Here is a 16983-nt window from a genome sequence, read left to right as displayed (position 1 = left end):
AGGCAGAGAAGCGTGCTTCGTCATCTCTGTCGCTCCTTCTCCACGACACGGTTCTCTAACCTTCAGGTTATGTGCGGCCTGAACATGTTCCATCATGCTTGTTGTACTTACCCCCTTACATGAGAGCCAAGCCTGGCAATAATTGCAGATAGCCGTTTCCTCAAAAACAAAAACAATGTACAAAAACTGTACAAAAACAGTACAAAACAGCGCCAGGGGGTTTTAAATTCAAAGTAACTAAAATAGAATAGAAAAAAGTATATATATAATAAACCTTGTTGCTGCTTCTGTATCTGCCGTCTAATGACTGAGCTACATCATTTCCTGGGACGTGCCACAGGGCATTTCCTGTGGGACAGGATTCGTTCCCAGGGATTCGAATAAAGAACCAACTCTTTTTCTTTACTATAGTGGCCTCGATAACGGGAACCAGCTCTCAAAAAGGCATTCGAGTCCATGGAATCGGTTATTTTCTTTCGAACAACCGGGAGAACCGGTTTGGAACATCATCCCTACTGGAATGTGCTCCCCCGGGTGATTCCCCTGTCCTACTGGGGGACTTCAACGCTCATGTTGGCAACGACTGTGAAACCTGGAGAGGCGTGATTGGGAAGAATGGCCGCCCAGATCTGAACCCGAGTGGTGTTTTGTTATTGGACTTTTGCGCTCGTCACAGATTGTCCATAACAAACACCATGTTCAAACATAAGGGTGTCCATATGTGCACTTGGCACCAGGACACCCCAGGCCGCAGTTCCATGATCGACTTTGTAGTTGTGTCATCGGATTTGCGGTCTCATGTTTTGGACACTCGGGTGAAGAGAGGGGCGGAGCTTTCTACCGATCACCACCTGGTGGTGAGTTGGCTGCGATGGTGGGGGAGGATGCCGGACAGACCTGGCAGGCCCAATCACGTTGTGAGGGTCTGCTGGGAACGTCTGGCAGAGTCTCCTGTCAGAGAGAGTTTCAATTGCCGCCTTCGGAAGAACTTTGAACATGTCACGAGGGAAGTGCTGGACATTGAGTCCGAGTGGACCATGTTCCGTATCTCTATTGTCGAGGCGGCTGATTGGAGCTGTGGCCGCAAAGTAGTTGGTGCCTGTCGTGGCGGTAATTCTGGTACCCGCTGGTGGACACCAGCAGTGAGGGATGCCGCCAAACTGAAGAAAGAGTCCTATTGGGTTCTTTTGGCTCGTAGGACTCCGGAGGCAGCTGACAGGTACCGACAGGCCAAGCGGTGTGCGGCTCCAGCGGTCGCGGAGGCAAAACTCGGACATGGGAGGAGTTCGGGGAAGCCATGGAAAACGACTTCCGGACGGCTTCGAAGCAATTCTGAACCACCATCCGCCGTCTCAGGAAGGGGAAGCAGTGCACTGTCAACACCGTGTATGGTGAGGATGGTGTTCTGCTGACCTCGACTGCGGATGTTGTGGATCGGTGGAATGAATACTTTGAAGAGATCCTCAATCCCACCAACATGTCTTTCTATGAGGAAGCAGTGCCGGGGGAATCTGTGGTGGGCTCTCCTTTTTCTGGGGCTGAGGTTGCTGAGATAGTTAAAAAGCTCCTCTGTGGCAAGGCTCCGGGGGTGGATGAGATCCGCCCTGAGTTCCTAAAGGCTCTGGATGCTGTGGGGCTGTCTTGGTTGACAAGACTCTGCAACATCGCGTGGACATCGGGGGCGGTACCTCTGGATTGGCAGACCGGGGTGGTAGTTCCTCTCTTTAAGAAGGGGAACCGGAGGGTGTGTTCCAACTATCGTGGGATCACACTCCTCAGCCTTCCCGGTAAGGTCTATTCAGGTGTGCTGGAGAGGAGGCTACGCCGGATAGTCGAACCTGGGATCCAGGAGGAACAGTGTGGTTTTCGTCCTGGTCGTGGAACTGTGGACCAGCTCTATACTCTGGGCAGGGTCCTTGAGGGTGCATGGGAGTTTGCCCAACCAGTCCAAATGTGCTTTGTGGACTTGGAGAAGGCAATCGACCATGTCCCTCGGGAAGTCCTGTGGGGAGTGCTCAGAGAGTATGGGGTATGGGACTGTCTGATTGTGGCGGTCCGCTCCCTGTATGATCAGTGTCAGAGTTTGGTCCGCATTGCCGGCAGTAAGTCGGACCCGTTTCCAGTGAGGGTTGGACTCCGCCAAGGCTGCCCTTTGTCACCCATTCTGTTCTGAACTTTTATGGACAGAATTTCTAGGCGCAGTCAAGGCGTTGAGGGGATCTGGTTTGGTGGCTGCAGGATTAGGTCTCTGCTTTTTGCAGATGATGTGGTCCTGATGGCTTCATCTGGCCAGGATCTTCAGCTCTCACTGGATCGGTTCGCAGCCGAGTGTGAAGCGACTGGGATGAGAATCAGCACCTCCAAGTCCGAGTCCATGGTTCTCGCCCGGAAAAGGGTGGAGTGCCATCTCCGGGTTGGGGAGGAGCCCCTGCCCCAAGTGGAGGAGTTCAAGTACCTCGGAGTCTTGTTCACGAGTGAGGGAAGAGTGGATGGTGAGATCGACAGGCGGATCGGTGCGGCGTCTTCAGTAATGCGGACGCTGTATCGATCCGTTGTGGTGAAGAAGGAGCTGAGCCGGAAGGCAAAGCTCTCAATTTACCGGTCGATCTACGTTCCCATCCTCACCTATGGTCATGAGCTTTGGGTTATGACCGAAAGGACAAGATCACGGGTACAAGCGGCCCAAATGAGTTTCCTCCGCCGGGTGGCGGGTCTCTCCCTTAGAGATAGGGTGAGAAGCTGGGAGGAGCTCAAAGTAAAGCCGCTGCTCCTCCACATGGAGAGGAGCCAGATGAGGTGGTTCGGGCATCTGGTCAGGATGCCACCCGAACGCCTCCCTAGGACGGTGTTTAGGACACGCCTGACCGGTAGGAGGCCACGGGGAAGACCCGGGACACGTTGGGAAGACTATGTCTCCCGGCTGGCCTGGGAACGCCTCGGGATCCCCCGGGAGGAGCTGGACCAAGTGGCTGGGGAGAGGGAAGTCTGGGCTTCCCTGCTTAGGCTGCTGCCCCCGCGACCCCACCTCGGATAAGCGGAAGAAGATGGATGGGTATATATATATATATATATATATATATATATATATATATATATATATATATATATATATATATATATATATATATATATATATACATATCATATACATATCCTCAACCAGTCCTAAGGTTAGTTTTAGTGTCCCAAAGTACTTTGACGAAGCACAAAAAAACGTTTCAAGTGTTTTTTCTTGTCCTGCGAAAATCAATAACAATCAATAATAACAATTTGTTGTTGTCTTGTTAATGTCAACATTTTATTGCGGGCTGGAAGTAAACACACACACAGTGTAGAAGAATGTGTTCCAGGTACTAAATACTTTGTTACAATGTTCACCTTTTTTGTAAACAAGTCATTCCGGTCCTCACTTCATTTGTCACACACACACACACACACACACAACATTTAGTCAGTGTGTGTGTGTGTGTGTGTGTGTGTGTGTGTGTGTGTGTGTGTGTGTGTGTGTGTGTGTGTGTGTGTGTGTGTGTGTGTGTGTGTGTGTGTGTGTGTGTGTGTGTGTGTGTGTGTGTGTGTGTGTGTGTGTGTGTGTGTGTGTGTGTGTGTGCGTGCGGTCAGGCCCTCAATCACAGCTCCTGCTCTGATTGGTCCCCGTGGCCTTATTAGGTGGTCATGTGACACAAGTTAAGCAGGTCAAGGACACACACACACACACACACACACACACACACACACACACACACACACACACACTGCATACATTTGAGTGCAGTCCTTATTTGGGATGGTGACTATCAGTACTATCAGTACTATCGCTACTTTCACTTTAACTCGATGTTGACTTTTTTATTCAAGCTGACGTCCTTTCTTGCAAGTGCGTGACGTCACTGCCCCCTGGTGGTGGCAGCAAGTATGACACATAGTTGTTTAAAGTACTACAATAAAAATAATAATATCTCCTTTTTGCTTTTTATGTTTTTTTTAATGATCATCTCAGAAGTATGAAACATTGGAAGCATATAATGATAATAATTATAATATTTATTTAGTGTTTCTATCATATTTGCTGTTTGTATTTCATGTATTTAACGGGACATTAATACTACAACAACGTAGTATTTCATGTATTTAACGGGACGTTAATACTACTACAACGTAGTATTTCATGTATTTAACGGGACATTGATACTACAACAACGTAGTATTTCATGTATTTAACGGGACGTTAATACTACAACAACGTAGTATTTCATGTATTTAACGGGACATTAATACTACAACAACGTAGTATTTCATGTATTTAACGGGACATTAATACTACAACAACGTAGTATTTCATGTATTTAACGGGACGTTAATACTGCAACAACGTAGTATTTCATGTATTTAACGGGACGTTAATACTACAACAACGTAGTATTTCATGTATTTAACAGCACATTAATACTACAACAACGTAGTATTTCATGTATTTAACGGGACATTAATACTACAACAGCGTAGTATTTCATGTATTTAACGGGACATTAATACTGCAACAGCGTAGTATTTCATGTATTTAACTGGACATTAATACTGCAACAACGTAGTATTTCATGTATTTAACGGGACATTAATACTACAACAACGTAGTATTTCATGTATTTAACGGGACATTAATACTACAACAACGTAGTATTTCATGTATTTAACGGGACATCAATACTACAACAACGTAGTATTTCATGTATTTAACGGGACATCAATACTACAACAACGTAGTATTTCATGTATTTAACGGGACATCAATACTACAACAACGTAGTATTTCATGTATTTAACGGGACATCAATACTACAACAACGTAGTATTTCATGTATTTAACGGGACGTCAATACTACAACAACGTAGTATTTCATGTATTTAACGGGACGTCAATACTACAACAACGTAGTATTTCATGTATTTAACGGGACGTCAATACTACAACAACGTAGTATTTCATGTATTTAACGGGACGTTAATACTACAACAACGTAGTATTTCATGTATTTAACGGGACGTTAATACTACAACAACGTAGTATTCCATGTATTTAACAAGACATTGATACTACAACAACGTAGTATTTCATTTATTTAACGGGACATTGATACTACAACAACGTAGTATTTCATGTATTTAACGGGACATTGATACTACAACAACGTAGTATTTCATGTATTTAACGGGACATTAATACTACAGCAACGTAGTATTTCATGTATTTAACGGGACATTAATACTACAACAACGTAGTATTTCATGTATTTAACTGGACATTAATACTACAACAACGTAGTATTTCATGTGTTTAACGGGACATTAATACTACAACAACGTAGTATTTCATGTATTTAACGGGACATTGATACTACAACAACGTAGTATTTCATGTATTTAACGGGACGTTAATACTACAACAACGTAGTATTTCATGTATTTAACGGGACATTGATACTACAACAACGTAGTATTTCATGTATTTAACGGGACATTAATACTACAACAATGTAGTATTTCGTGTATTTAACGGGACATTGATACTACAACAACGTAGTATTTCATGTATTTAACGGGACATTAATACTACAACAACGTAGTATTTCATGTATTTAACGGGACATTGATACTACAACAACGTAGTATTTCATGTATTTAACTGGACATTAATACTACAACAACGTAGTATTTCATGTATTTAATGGGACATTAATACTACAACAACCTAGTATTTCATGTATTTAACGGGACATTGATACTACAACAACGTAGTATTTCATGTATTTAACGGGACATTAATACTACAACAACGTAGTATTTCATGTATTTAACGGGACATTAATAGTACAACAACGTAGTATTTCATATATTTAACGGGACATTAATACTACAACAACGTAGTATTTCATGTATTTAACGGGACATTAATACTACAACAACGTAGTATTTCGTGTATTTAACGGGACATTAATACTACAACAACATAGTATTTCATGTATTTAACGGGACATTAATACTACAACAACGTAGTATTTCATGTATTTAACGGGACATTGATACTACAACAACGTAGTATTTCATGTATTTAACGGGACATTAATACTACAACAACGTAGTATTTCATGTATTTAACGGGACATTGATACTACAACAACGTAGTATTTCATGTATTTAACGGGACATTAATACTACAACAACGTAGTATTTCATGTATTTAACGGGACATTAATACTACAACAACGTAGTATTTCATGTATTTAACGGGACATTGATGCTACAACAACGTAGTATTTCATGTATTTAACTGGACATTAATACTACAACAACGTAGTATTTCATGTATTTAACGGGACATTGATACTACAACAACGTAGTATTTCATGTATTTAACGGGACATTGATACTACAACAACGTAGTATTTCATGTATTTAACGGGACATTGATACTACAACAACGTAGTATTTCATGTATTTAACGGGACATTGATACTACAACAACGTAGTATTCCACCAGGTTTGATTTGTAGACTTAAACATGATTTATTCAAACTATAACTATATTTATTAAAAGGAGAATATGAATAAATAAAAATGTACTTTTAATTCTACATGAATATTTATTATATTTATAAGTTGTATACATTTTTACAAACTTTCTTCAGTCCTGGCAGGATTTCATCTTTTTTATTCTTCATTGTTTGAACATTTTTATTTTATTTTTAATAATATTTGAAGTCTTGTAAGTTAAACCTCGTAAAGTACAGCATTTATTATATTTGATGTTTTTTAATCAATATTTGAAGTGTTATTTGTACTTAAACCTCAAAAAGTACAGGATTTAGTATATTTTATCATAACATGATCATTAGTACTGATATTAATAATCACTAATAATACTTCGTAACATGATCATTAGTACTAATATTAATAATCACTAATAATACTTCGTAACATGATCATTAGTACTAGTATTAATAATCACTCATAATACTTCGTAACATGATCATTAGTACTAGTATTAATAATCACTCATAATACTTCGTAACATGATCATTAGTACTAGTATTAATAATCACTCATAATACTTCGTAACATGATCATTAGTACTAGTATTAATAATCACTCATAATACTTCATAACATGATCATTAGTACTAGTATTAATAATCACTCATAATACTTCGTAACATGATCATTAGTACTAGTATTAATAATCACTCATAATACTTCGTAACATGATCATTAGTACTAGTATTAATAATCACTCATAATGCTTCGTAACATGATCATTAGTACTAGTATTAATAATCACTAATAATACTTCGCAACATGATCATTAGTACTAGTATTAATAATCACTCATAATAATTCGTAACATGATCATTACTACTAGTATTAATAATCACTCATAATACTTCGTAACATGATCATTAGTACTAGTATTAATAATCACTAATAATACTTCGTAACATGATCATTAGTACTAGTATTAATAATCACTCATAATACTTCGTAACATGATCATTAATACTAGTATTAATAATCACTCATAATACTTCGTAACATGATCATTAGTACTAGTATTAATAATCACTCATAATACTTCGTAACATGATCATTAATACTAGTATTAATAATCACTCATAATACTTCGTAACATGATCATTAGTACTTGTATTAATAATCACTCATAATACTTCGTAACATGATCATTAGTACTAGTATTAATAATCACTCATAATACTTCGTAACATGATCATTTGTACTAGTATTAATAATCACTCATAATATTTCGTAACATGATCATTAGTACTAGTATTAATAATCACTCATAATATTTCGTAACATGATCATTAGTACTAGTATTAATAATCACTCATGATACTTCGTAACATGATCATTAGTACTAGTATTAATAATCACTCATAATACTTTGTAACATGATCATTAGTGCTAGTATTAATAATCACTCATAATACTTCGTAACATGATCATTAGTACTAGTATTAATAATCACTCATAATACTTCGTAACATGATCATTAGTACTAATATTAATAATCACTAATAATACTTTGTAACATGATCATTAGTACTAATATTAATAATCACTAATAATACTTCGTAACATGATCATTTGTACTAATATTAATAATCATTCATAATACTTCGTAACATGATCATTAGTACTAATATTAATAATCACTAATAATACTTTGTAACATGATCATTAGTACTAATATTAATAATCACTAATAATACTTCGTAACATGATCATTAGTACTAATATTAATAATCATTCATAATACTTCATAACATGATCATTAGTACTAATATTAATAATCACTAATAATACTTTGTAACATGATCATTAGTACTAATATTAATAATCACTAATAATACTTCCTAACATGATCATTATTACTAATATTAATAATCACTAATAATACTTCCTAACATGATCATTAGTACTAATATTAATAATCACTAATAATACTTCGTAACTCGATCATTAGTACTAATATTAATAATCATTCATAATACTTCATAACATGATCATTAGTACTAGTATTAATAATCACTCATAATACTTCGTAACATGATCATTAGTACTAGTATTAATAATGACTAATAATACTTCGTAACTCGATCATTAGTCTAATATTAATAATCACTAATAATACTTCATAACATGATCATTAGTACTAATATTAATAATCACTAATAATACTTCCTAACATGATCATTAGTACTAATATTAATAATCACTAATAATACTTCGTAACATGATCATTAGTACTAGTATTAATAATCACTAATAATACTTCCTAACATGATCATTAGTACTAATATTAATAATCACTCATAATACTTCGTAACATGATCATTAATACTAGTATTAATAATCACTCATAATACTTCGTAACATGATCATTAGTACTAGTATTAATAATCACTAATAATACTTCGTAACATGATCATTAGTACTAGTATTAATAATCACTCATAATACTTCGTAAATGATCATTAGTACTAGTATTAATAATCACTAATAATACTTCGTAACATGATCATTAGTACTAGTATTAATAATCACTCATAATACTTCGTAACATGATCATTAGTACTAATATTAATAATCACTAATAATACTTCATAACATGTTCATTAGTACTAATATTAGTAATCACTAATAATACTTCGTAACATGATCATTAGTACTAGTATTAATAATCACTAATAATACTTCGTAACATGATCATTAGTACTAGTATTAATAATCACTAATAATACTTCGTAACATGATCATTAGTACTAGTATTAATAATCACTAATAATACTTTGTAACTCGATCATTAGTACTAGTATTAATAATCACTATTAATACTTCGTAACTCGATCATTAGTACTAATATTAATAATCACTAATAATACTTCATAACATAATCATTAGTACTAATATTAATAATCACTAATAATACTTCGTAACTCGATCATTAGTACTAATATTAATAATCATTCATAATACTTCATAACATGATCATTAGTACTAGTATTAATAATCACTCATAATACTTCGTAACATGATCATTAGTACTAGTATTAATAATGACTAATAATACTTCGTAACTCGATCATTAGTCTAATATTAATAATCACTAATAATACTTCATAACATGATCATTAGTACTAATATTAATAATCACTAATAATACTTCGTAACTCGATCATTAGTACTAATATTAATAATCATTCATAATATTTCATAACATGATCATTAGTACTAATATTAATAATCACTAATAATACTTCGTAACTCGATCATTAGTACTAATATTAATAATCACTAATAATACTTCGTTACTCGATCATTAGTACTAATATTAATAATCACTAATAATACTTCGTAACATGATCATTAGTACTCATATTAATAATCACTGATAATACTTGTAACATGATCATTAGTACTAGTATTAATAATCACTAATAATACTTCGTAACATGATCATTAGTACTAATATTAATAATCACTAATAATACTTCATAACATGTTCATTAGTACTAATATTAATAATCACTAATACTTCATAACATGATCATTAGTACTACTATTAATAATCACTAATAATACTTCGTAACATGATCATTAGTACTAATATTAATAATCATTCATAATACTTCATAACATGATCATTAGTACTAGTATTAATAATCACTAATAATACTTCGTAACTCGATCATTAGTACTAATATTAATAATCACTAATAATACTTCGTAACATGATCATTAGTACTAATATTAATAATCACTAATAATACTTCCTAACATGATCATTATTACTAATATTAATAATCACTGATAATACTTCGTAACATGATCATTAGTACTAGTATTAATAATCACTAATAATATTTCGTAACATGATCATTAGTACTAATATTAACAATCACTAATAATACTTCATAACATGTTCATTAGTACTAATATTAATAATCACTAATAATACTTCGTAACATGATCATTAGTACTAATATTAATAATCACTAATAATACTTCGTAACTCGATCATTAGTACTAATATTAATAACCATTCATAATACTTCATAACATGATCATTAGTACTAATATTAATAATCACTAATAATACTTCGTAACTCGATCATTAGTACTAACATTAATAATCACTAATAATACTTCGTAACTCGATCATTATTACTAATATTAATCATCACTAATAATACTTCATAACATGATCATTAGTACTAATATTAATAATCACTAATAATACTTCGTAACTCGATCATTAGTACTAATATTAATAATCACTAATAATACTTCGTAACTTGATCATTAGTACTAATATTAATAGTCATTCATTATACTTCATAACATGATCATTAGTACTAATATTAATAATCATTCATTATACTTCATAACATACTACAGTATTTTAACTATAATACTCTGATAATACTGTTCTACTCCAATACTACTGTACTACTACTACTACTACTGTACATTTACTATAATACTACTACACTACTACTACTGTACTACTACTCTACTACTGTTCTTCTTTTATACTACTACTACTGTAGTACTCCAATACTGCTGTACTACTACTACTGTGCTACTACTCTACTACTGTTCTTCTGTTATACTACTACTACTGTAGTACTCCAATACTACTACTACTACTACTGCACCACTTTACTACTACTACTCTACTACTGTTCTTCTGTTATATTACTACTACTGTAGTACTCCAATACTGCTCTACTACTACTACTACTTTACTACTACTCAATTACTCTACTACTGTACTACTATTCTACTACTGTACTTTTACTATACTACTACTACTCATTTAAAGTACTACAGTAGTACTACATGTGTATTTAAAGTACTACAGTAGTACTACAGGTGTATTTAAAGTACTACAGCAGTACTACATGTGTATTTAAAGTATTACAGTAGTACTACAGGTGTATTTAAAGTACTACAGTAGTACTACATGTGTATTTAAAGTACTACAGTAGTACTACAGGTGTATTTAAAGTACTACAGTAGTACTACAGGTGTATTTGGGTGTGCTTCAGGTAACTCACCTTCGGAGGAGTCGGAGGAGCACGACAAGGAGCCCAGAACCCTGACCTACCCCGCCTACGTGGCCAGTCTGCTGGACACGGGCGCCAAGCGCATGGCGGCGGGCGTGAGGATGGACTGTAGCAGCCAGGGTCAGTGTCCTCGGTCTTGCCACCTGTGCCACATGAGTCCCAGGCCGGCTCAGGGACGCCAACAGTCCCTACCTGTCTTGCTGCAGATCACCAAGGCCGCGCCCCTCTACGAACTGGTGTCCAACAACGAGACCTACCAGGTGTGCTCGTTAGCATAGTCACACTAAACCAGACCTACCAGGTGTGCTCGTTAGCATAGTCACACTAAACCAGACCTACCAGGTGTGCTCGTTAGCATCTTCACACTAAACCAGACCTACCAGGTGTGCTCGTTAGCATAGTCACACTAAACCAGACCTACCAGGTGTGCTCGTTAGCATAGTAACACTAAACCAGACCTACCAGCTGTGCTCGTTAGCATAGTCACACTAAACCAGACCTACAAGGTGTGCTCGTTACCATAGTCACACTAAACCAGACCTACCAGGTGTGCTCGTTAGCATAGTCACACTAAACCAGACCTACCAGCTGTGCTCGTTAGCATAGTCACACTAAACCAGACCTACAAGGTGTGCTCGTTAGCATAGTCACACTAAACCAGACCTACCAGGTGTGCTCGTTAGCATAGTCACACTAAACCAGACCTACCAGGTGTGCTCGTTAGCATCTTCACACTAAACCAGACCTACCAGGTGTGCTCGTTAGCATAGTCACACTAAACCAGACCTACCAGGTGTGCTCGTTAGCATAGTAACACTAAACCAGACCTACCAGCTGTGCTCGTTAGCATAGTCACACTAAACCAGACCTACAAGGTGTGCTCGTTACCATAGTCACACTAAACCAGACCTACCAGGTGTGCTCGTTAGCATAGTCACACTAAACCAGACCTACCAGCTGTGCTCGTTAGCATAGTCACACTAAACCAGACCTACAAGGTGTGCTCGTTAGCATAGTCACACTAAACCAGACCTACCAGGTGTGCTCGTTAGCATAGTCACACTAAACCAGACCTACCAGGTGTGCTCGTTAGCATAGTCACACTAAACCAGACCTACCAGGTGTGCTCGTTAGCATAGTCACACTAAACCAGACCTACCAGGTGTGTTCGTTAGCATAGTAACACTAAACCAGACCTACCAGCTGTGCTCGTTAGCATAGTCACACTAAACCAGACCTACCAGCTGTGCTCGTTAGCATAGTCACACTAAACCAGACCTACCAGCTGTGCTCGTTAGCATAGTCACACTAAACCAGACCTACCAGCTGTGCTCGTTAGCATAGTCACACTAAACCAGACCTACATGGTGTGCTCGTTAGCATAGTCACACTAAACCAGACCTACCAGGTGTGCTCGTTAGCATAGTCACACTAAACAACACCTACCAGGTGTGCTCGTTAGCATAGTCACACTAAACCAGACCTACCAGGTGTGCTCGTTAGCATAGTCACACTAAACCAGACCTACCAGGTGTGTTCGTTAGCATAGTAACACTAAACCAGACCTACAAGGTGTGCTCGTTAGCATAGTCACACTAAACCAGACCTACCAGGTGTGCTCGTTAGCATAGTCACACTAAACCAGACCTACCAGGTGTGCTCGTTAGCATAGTCACACTAAACCAGACCTACCAGGTGTGCTCGTTAGCATAGTCACACTAAACCAGACCTACCAGCTGTGCTCGTTAGCATAGTCACACTAAACCAGACCTACAAGGTGTGCTCGTTAGCATAGTCACACTAAACCAGACCTACCAGGTGTGCTCGTTAGCATAGTCACACTAAACCAGACCTACCAGGTGTGCTCGTTAGCATAGTCACACTAAACCAGACCTACCAGGTGTGCTCGTTAGCATAGTCACACTAAACCAGACCTACCAGGTGTGTTCGTTACCATAGTAACACTAAACCAGACCTACAAGGTGTGCTCGTTAGCATAGTCACACTAAACCAGACCTACCAGGTGTGCTCGTTAGCATAGTCACACTAAACCAGACCTACCAGGTGTGCTCGTTAGCATAGTCACACTAAACCAGACCTACCAGCTGTGCTCGTTAGCATAGTCACACTAAACCAGACCTACCAGGTGTGCTCGTTAGCATAGTCACACTAAACCAGACCTACCAGGTGTGCTCGTTAGCATAGTCACACTAAACCAGACCTACCAGCTGTGCTCGTTAGCATAGTCACACTAAACCAGACCTACCAGCTGTGCTCGTTAGCATAGTCACACTAAACCAGACCTACCAACTGTGCTCGTTAGCATAGTCACACTAAACCAGACCTACAAGGTGTGCTCGTTAGCATAGTCACACTAAACCAGACCTACCAGGTGTGCTCGTTAGCATAGTCACACTAAACCAGACCTACCAGGTGTGCTCGTTAGCATAGTCACACTAAACCAGACCTACCAGGTGTGCTCGTTAGCATAGTCACACTAAACCAGACCTACCAGGTGTGTTCGTTAGCATAGTAACACTAAACCAGACCTACAAGGTGTGCTCGTTAGCATAGTCACACTAAACCAGACCTACCAGCTGTGCTCGTTAGCATAGTCACACTAAATCAGACCTACCAGCTGTGCTCGTTAGCATAGTCACACTAAACCAGACCTACCAGCTGTGCTCGTTAGCATAGTCACACTAAACCAGACCTACCAGGTGTGCTCGTTAGCATAGTCACACTAAACCAGACCTACCAGGTGTGCTCGTTAGCATAGTCACACTAAACCAGACCTACCAGCTGTGCTCGTTAGCATAGCCACACTAAACCAGACCTACCAGCTGTGCTCGTTAGCATAGTCACACTAAACCAGACCTACCAGCTGTGCTCGTTAGCATAGTCACACTAAACCAGACCTACAAGGTGTGCTCGTTAGCATAGTCACACTAAACCAGACCTACCAGGTGTGCTCGTTAGCATAGTCACACTAAACCAGACCTACCAGGTGTGCTCGTTAGCATAGTCACACTAAACCAGACCTACCAGGTGTGTTCGTTAGCATAGTAACACTAAACCAGACCTACAAGGTGTGCTCGTTAGCATAGTCACACTAAACCAGACTTACCAGGTGTGCTCGTTAGCATAGTCACACTAAACCAGACCTACCAGGTGTGCTCGTTAGCATAGTCACACTAAACCAGACCTACCAGCTGTGCTCGTTAGCATAGTCACACTAAACCAGACCTACCAGGTGTGCTCGTTAGCATAGTCACACTAAACCAGACCTACCAGGTGTGCTCGTTAGCATAGTCACACTAAACCATACCTACCAGCTGTGCTCGTTAGCATAGTCACACTAAACCAGACCTACCAGCTGTGCTCGTTAGCATAGTCACACTAAACCAGACCTACCAGGTGTGCTCGTTAGCATAGTCACACTAAACCAGACCTACCAGGTGTGCTCGTTAGCATAGTCACACTAAACCAGACCTACCAGGTGTGCTCGTTAGCATAGTCACACTAAACCAGACCTACCAGGTGTGCTCGTTAGCATAGTCACACTAAACCAGACCTACCAGGTGTGCTCGTTAGCATAGTAACACCAAACCAGACCTACCAGGTGGGCTCGTTAGCATAGTGACACTAAACCAGACCTACCAGGTGTGCTCGTTAGCATAGTCAAACTAAACCAGACCTACCAGGTGTGCTCGTTAGCATAGTGACACTAAACCAGACCTACAAGGTGTGCTCGTTAGCATAGTCACACTAAACCAGACCTACAAGGTGTGCTCGTTAGCATAGTGACACTAAACCAGACCTACCAGGTGTGCTCGTTAGCATAGTCACACTAAACCAGACCTACCAGGTGTGCTCGTTAGCATAGTCACACTAAACCAGACCTACCAGGTGTGCTCGTTAGCATAGTCACACTAAACCAAACCAGACTACATATAGTACACATGTAGTACATATAACATACATGTACTACTTATAATACATATATAATACCATTTTATATATAATACACCAAATATTCTAATACATTATAAAATGTATTAAAGAATGTCATGTTGTAAAGTCTGTGTGTGTGTGTGTGTGTGTGTGCGTGTGTGTGTGTGTCTGTGTGTGTGTGTCTGTGTGTGTGTGTGTGTGCGTGTGTGTGTGTCTGTGTGGCGTGTGTGTGTCTGTGTGTGTGTGTGTGTGTGCGTGTGTGTGTGTGTGTGCGTGTGTGTGTGTGTGTGTGTCTGTGTGGCGTGTGTGTCTGTGTGTGTGTGTGTGTGTGTGTGTGTGTGTGTGTGTGTGTGTGTGTGTGTGTGTGTGTGTGTGTGTGTGTGTGTGTGTGTGTCTGTGTGTGTGTGTGTCTGTGTGTGTGTGTGTGTGTGTGTGTGTGTGTGTGTCTGTGTGGCGTGTGTGTCTGTGTGTGTGTCTGTGTGTGTGTGTGTGTGTCTGTGTGTGTGTGTGTGTGTCTGTGTGTGTGTGTGTGTGTGCAGGCCCTGCAGGAGGCCATGATGAGCACCTTGTGGTGTTCAGGTCAAGGTGATGTCATCCATGACTGGTGTCGCTGTGACTCCGCCTCCTTTGGTGCTGATGGACTCCCCACCTGTGCTCCTCTTCCTCAACCTAGGTATGTATCTACACTTGTACTCCTCTTCCTCAACATATGTATGTATAAGTGTTGTTTTAACATGTGTGTGTGTGTGTGTGTGTGTGTGTGTGTGTGTGTGTGTGTGTGTGTGTGTGTGTGTGTGTGTGTGTGTGTGTGTGTGTGTGTGTGTGTGTGTGTGTGTGTGTGTCAGACTGAAACTGTCCTACGCCCACGAGCCCAGCAGCTCGTTAGTGATGATGGAGTGGAAACACACGGAGCCTCCTATTGGTGTTCGCATCATGGATTACCTCATCAGCCAGGAGAAAGTGACGGACAGGAGCGACCACGCCAAAGTGGAAACAGGTACTTTGACTTTAATATAATATCATGTAAGATAAGATAATATAACCAGTGCTATCTAAACATGGAGGTGTAGCTCCTCTCCTCTCAGTGCAAGTGCTCCTAAAGCAGGAATAGTAAACATGGAGGTGTAGCTCCTCTCCTCTCAGTGCGAGTGCTCCTAAAGCAGGAATACTAAACATGGACATGTAGCTCCTCTCCTCTCAGTGCGAGTGCTCCTAAAGCAGGAATACTAAACATGGAGGTGTAGCTCCTCTCCTCTCAGTGCAAGTGCTCCTAAAGCAGGAATACTAAACATGGAGGTGTAGCTCCTCTCCTCTCAGTGCAAGTGCTCCTAAAGCAGGAATAGTAAACATGGAGGTGTAGCTCCTCTCCTCTCAGTGCGAGTGCTCCT

General features: G+C 39.0%; 1 protein-coding gene across 8 annotated transcripts in view; it reads left to right on the top strand.

The window, feature by feature from the left end:
• Positions 1 to 16983, top strand: part of astn1 (astrotactin 1) — a 257745-nt gene that overhangs the window by 217839 nt on the left and 22923 nt on the right. For all 8 annotated transcript variants that reach the window (XM_062069739.1, XM_062069743.1, XM_062069740.1 and 5 more), the window contains 3 exons: positions 11624 to 11901; positions 16135 to 16268; positions 16441 to 16592. In XM_062069739.1, the coding sequence (XP_061925723.1) occupies positions 11624 to 11901; positions 16135 to 16268; positions 16441 to 16592 (564 nt within the window). The remainder of the gene's footprint in view (positions 1 to 11623; positions 11902 to 16134; positions 16269 to 16440; positions 16593 to 16983) is intronic.

Source organism: Entelurus aequoreus, linkage group LG14, assembly GCF_033978785.1.
Source record: "Entelurus aequoreus isolate RoL-2023_Sb linkage group LG14, RoL_Eaeq_v1.1, whole genome shotgun sequence".
In the NCBI taxonomy this organism is placed as follows: Eukaryota; Metazoa; Chordata; class Actinopteri; order Syngnathiformes; family Syngnathidae; genus Entelurus; species Entelurus aequoreus.
The sequence above is the reverse complement of the archived record's forward strand: the minus strand, read 5'-3'. Positions and strand labels throughout refer to the sequence as shown.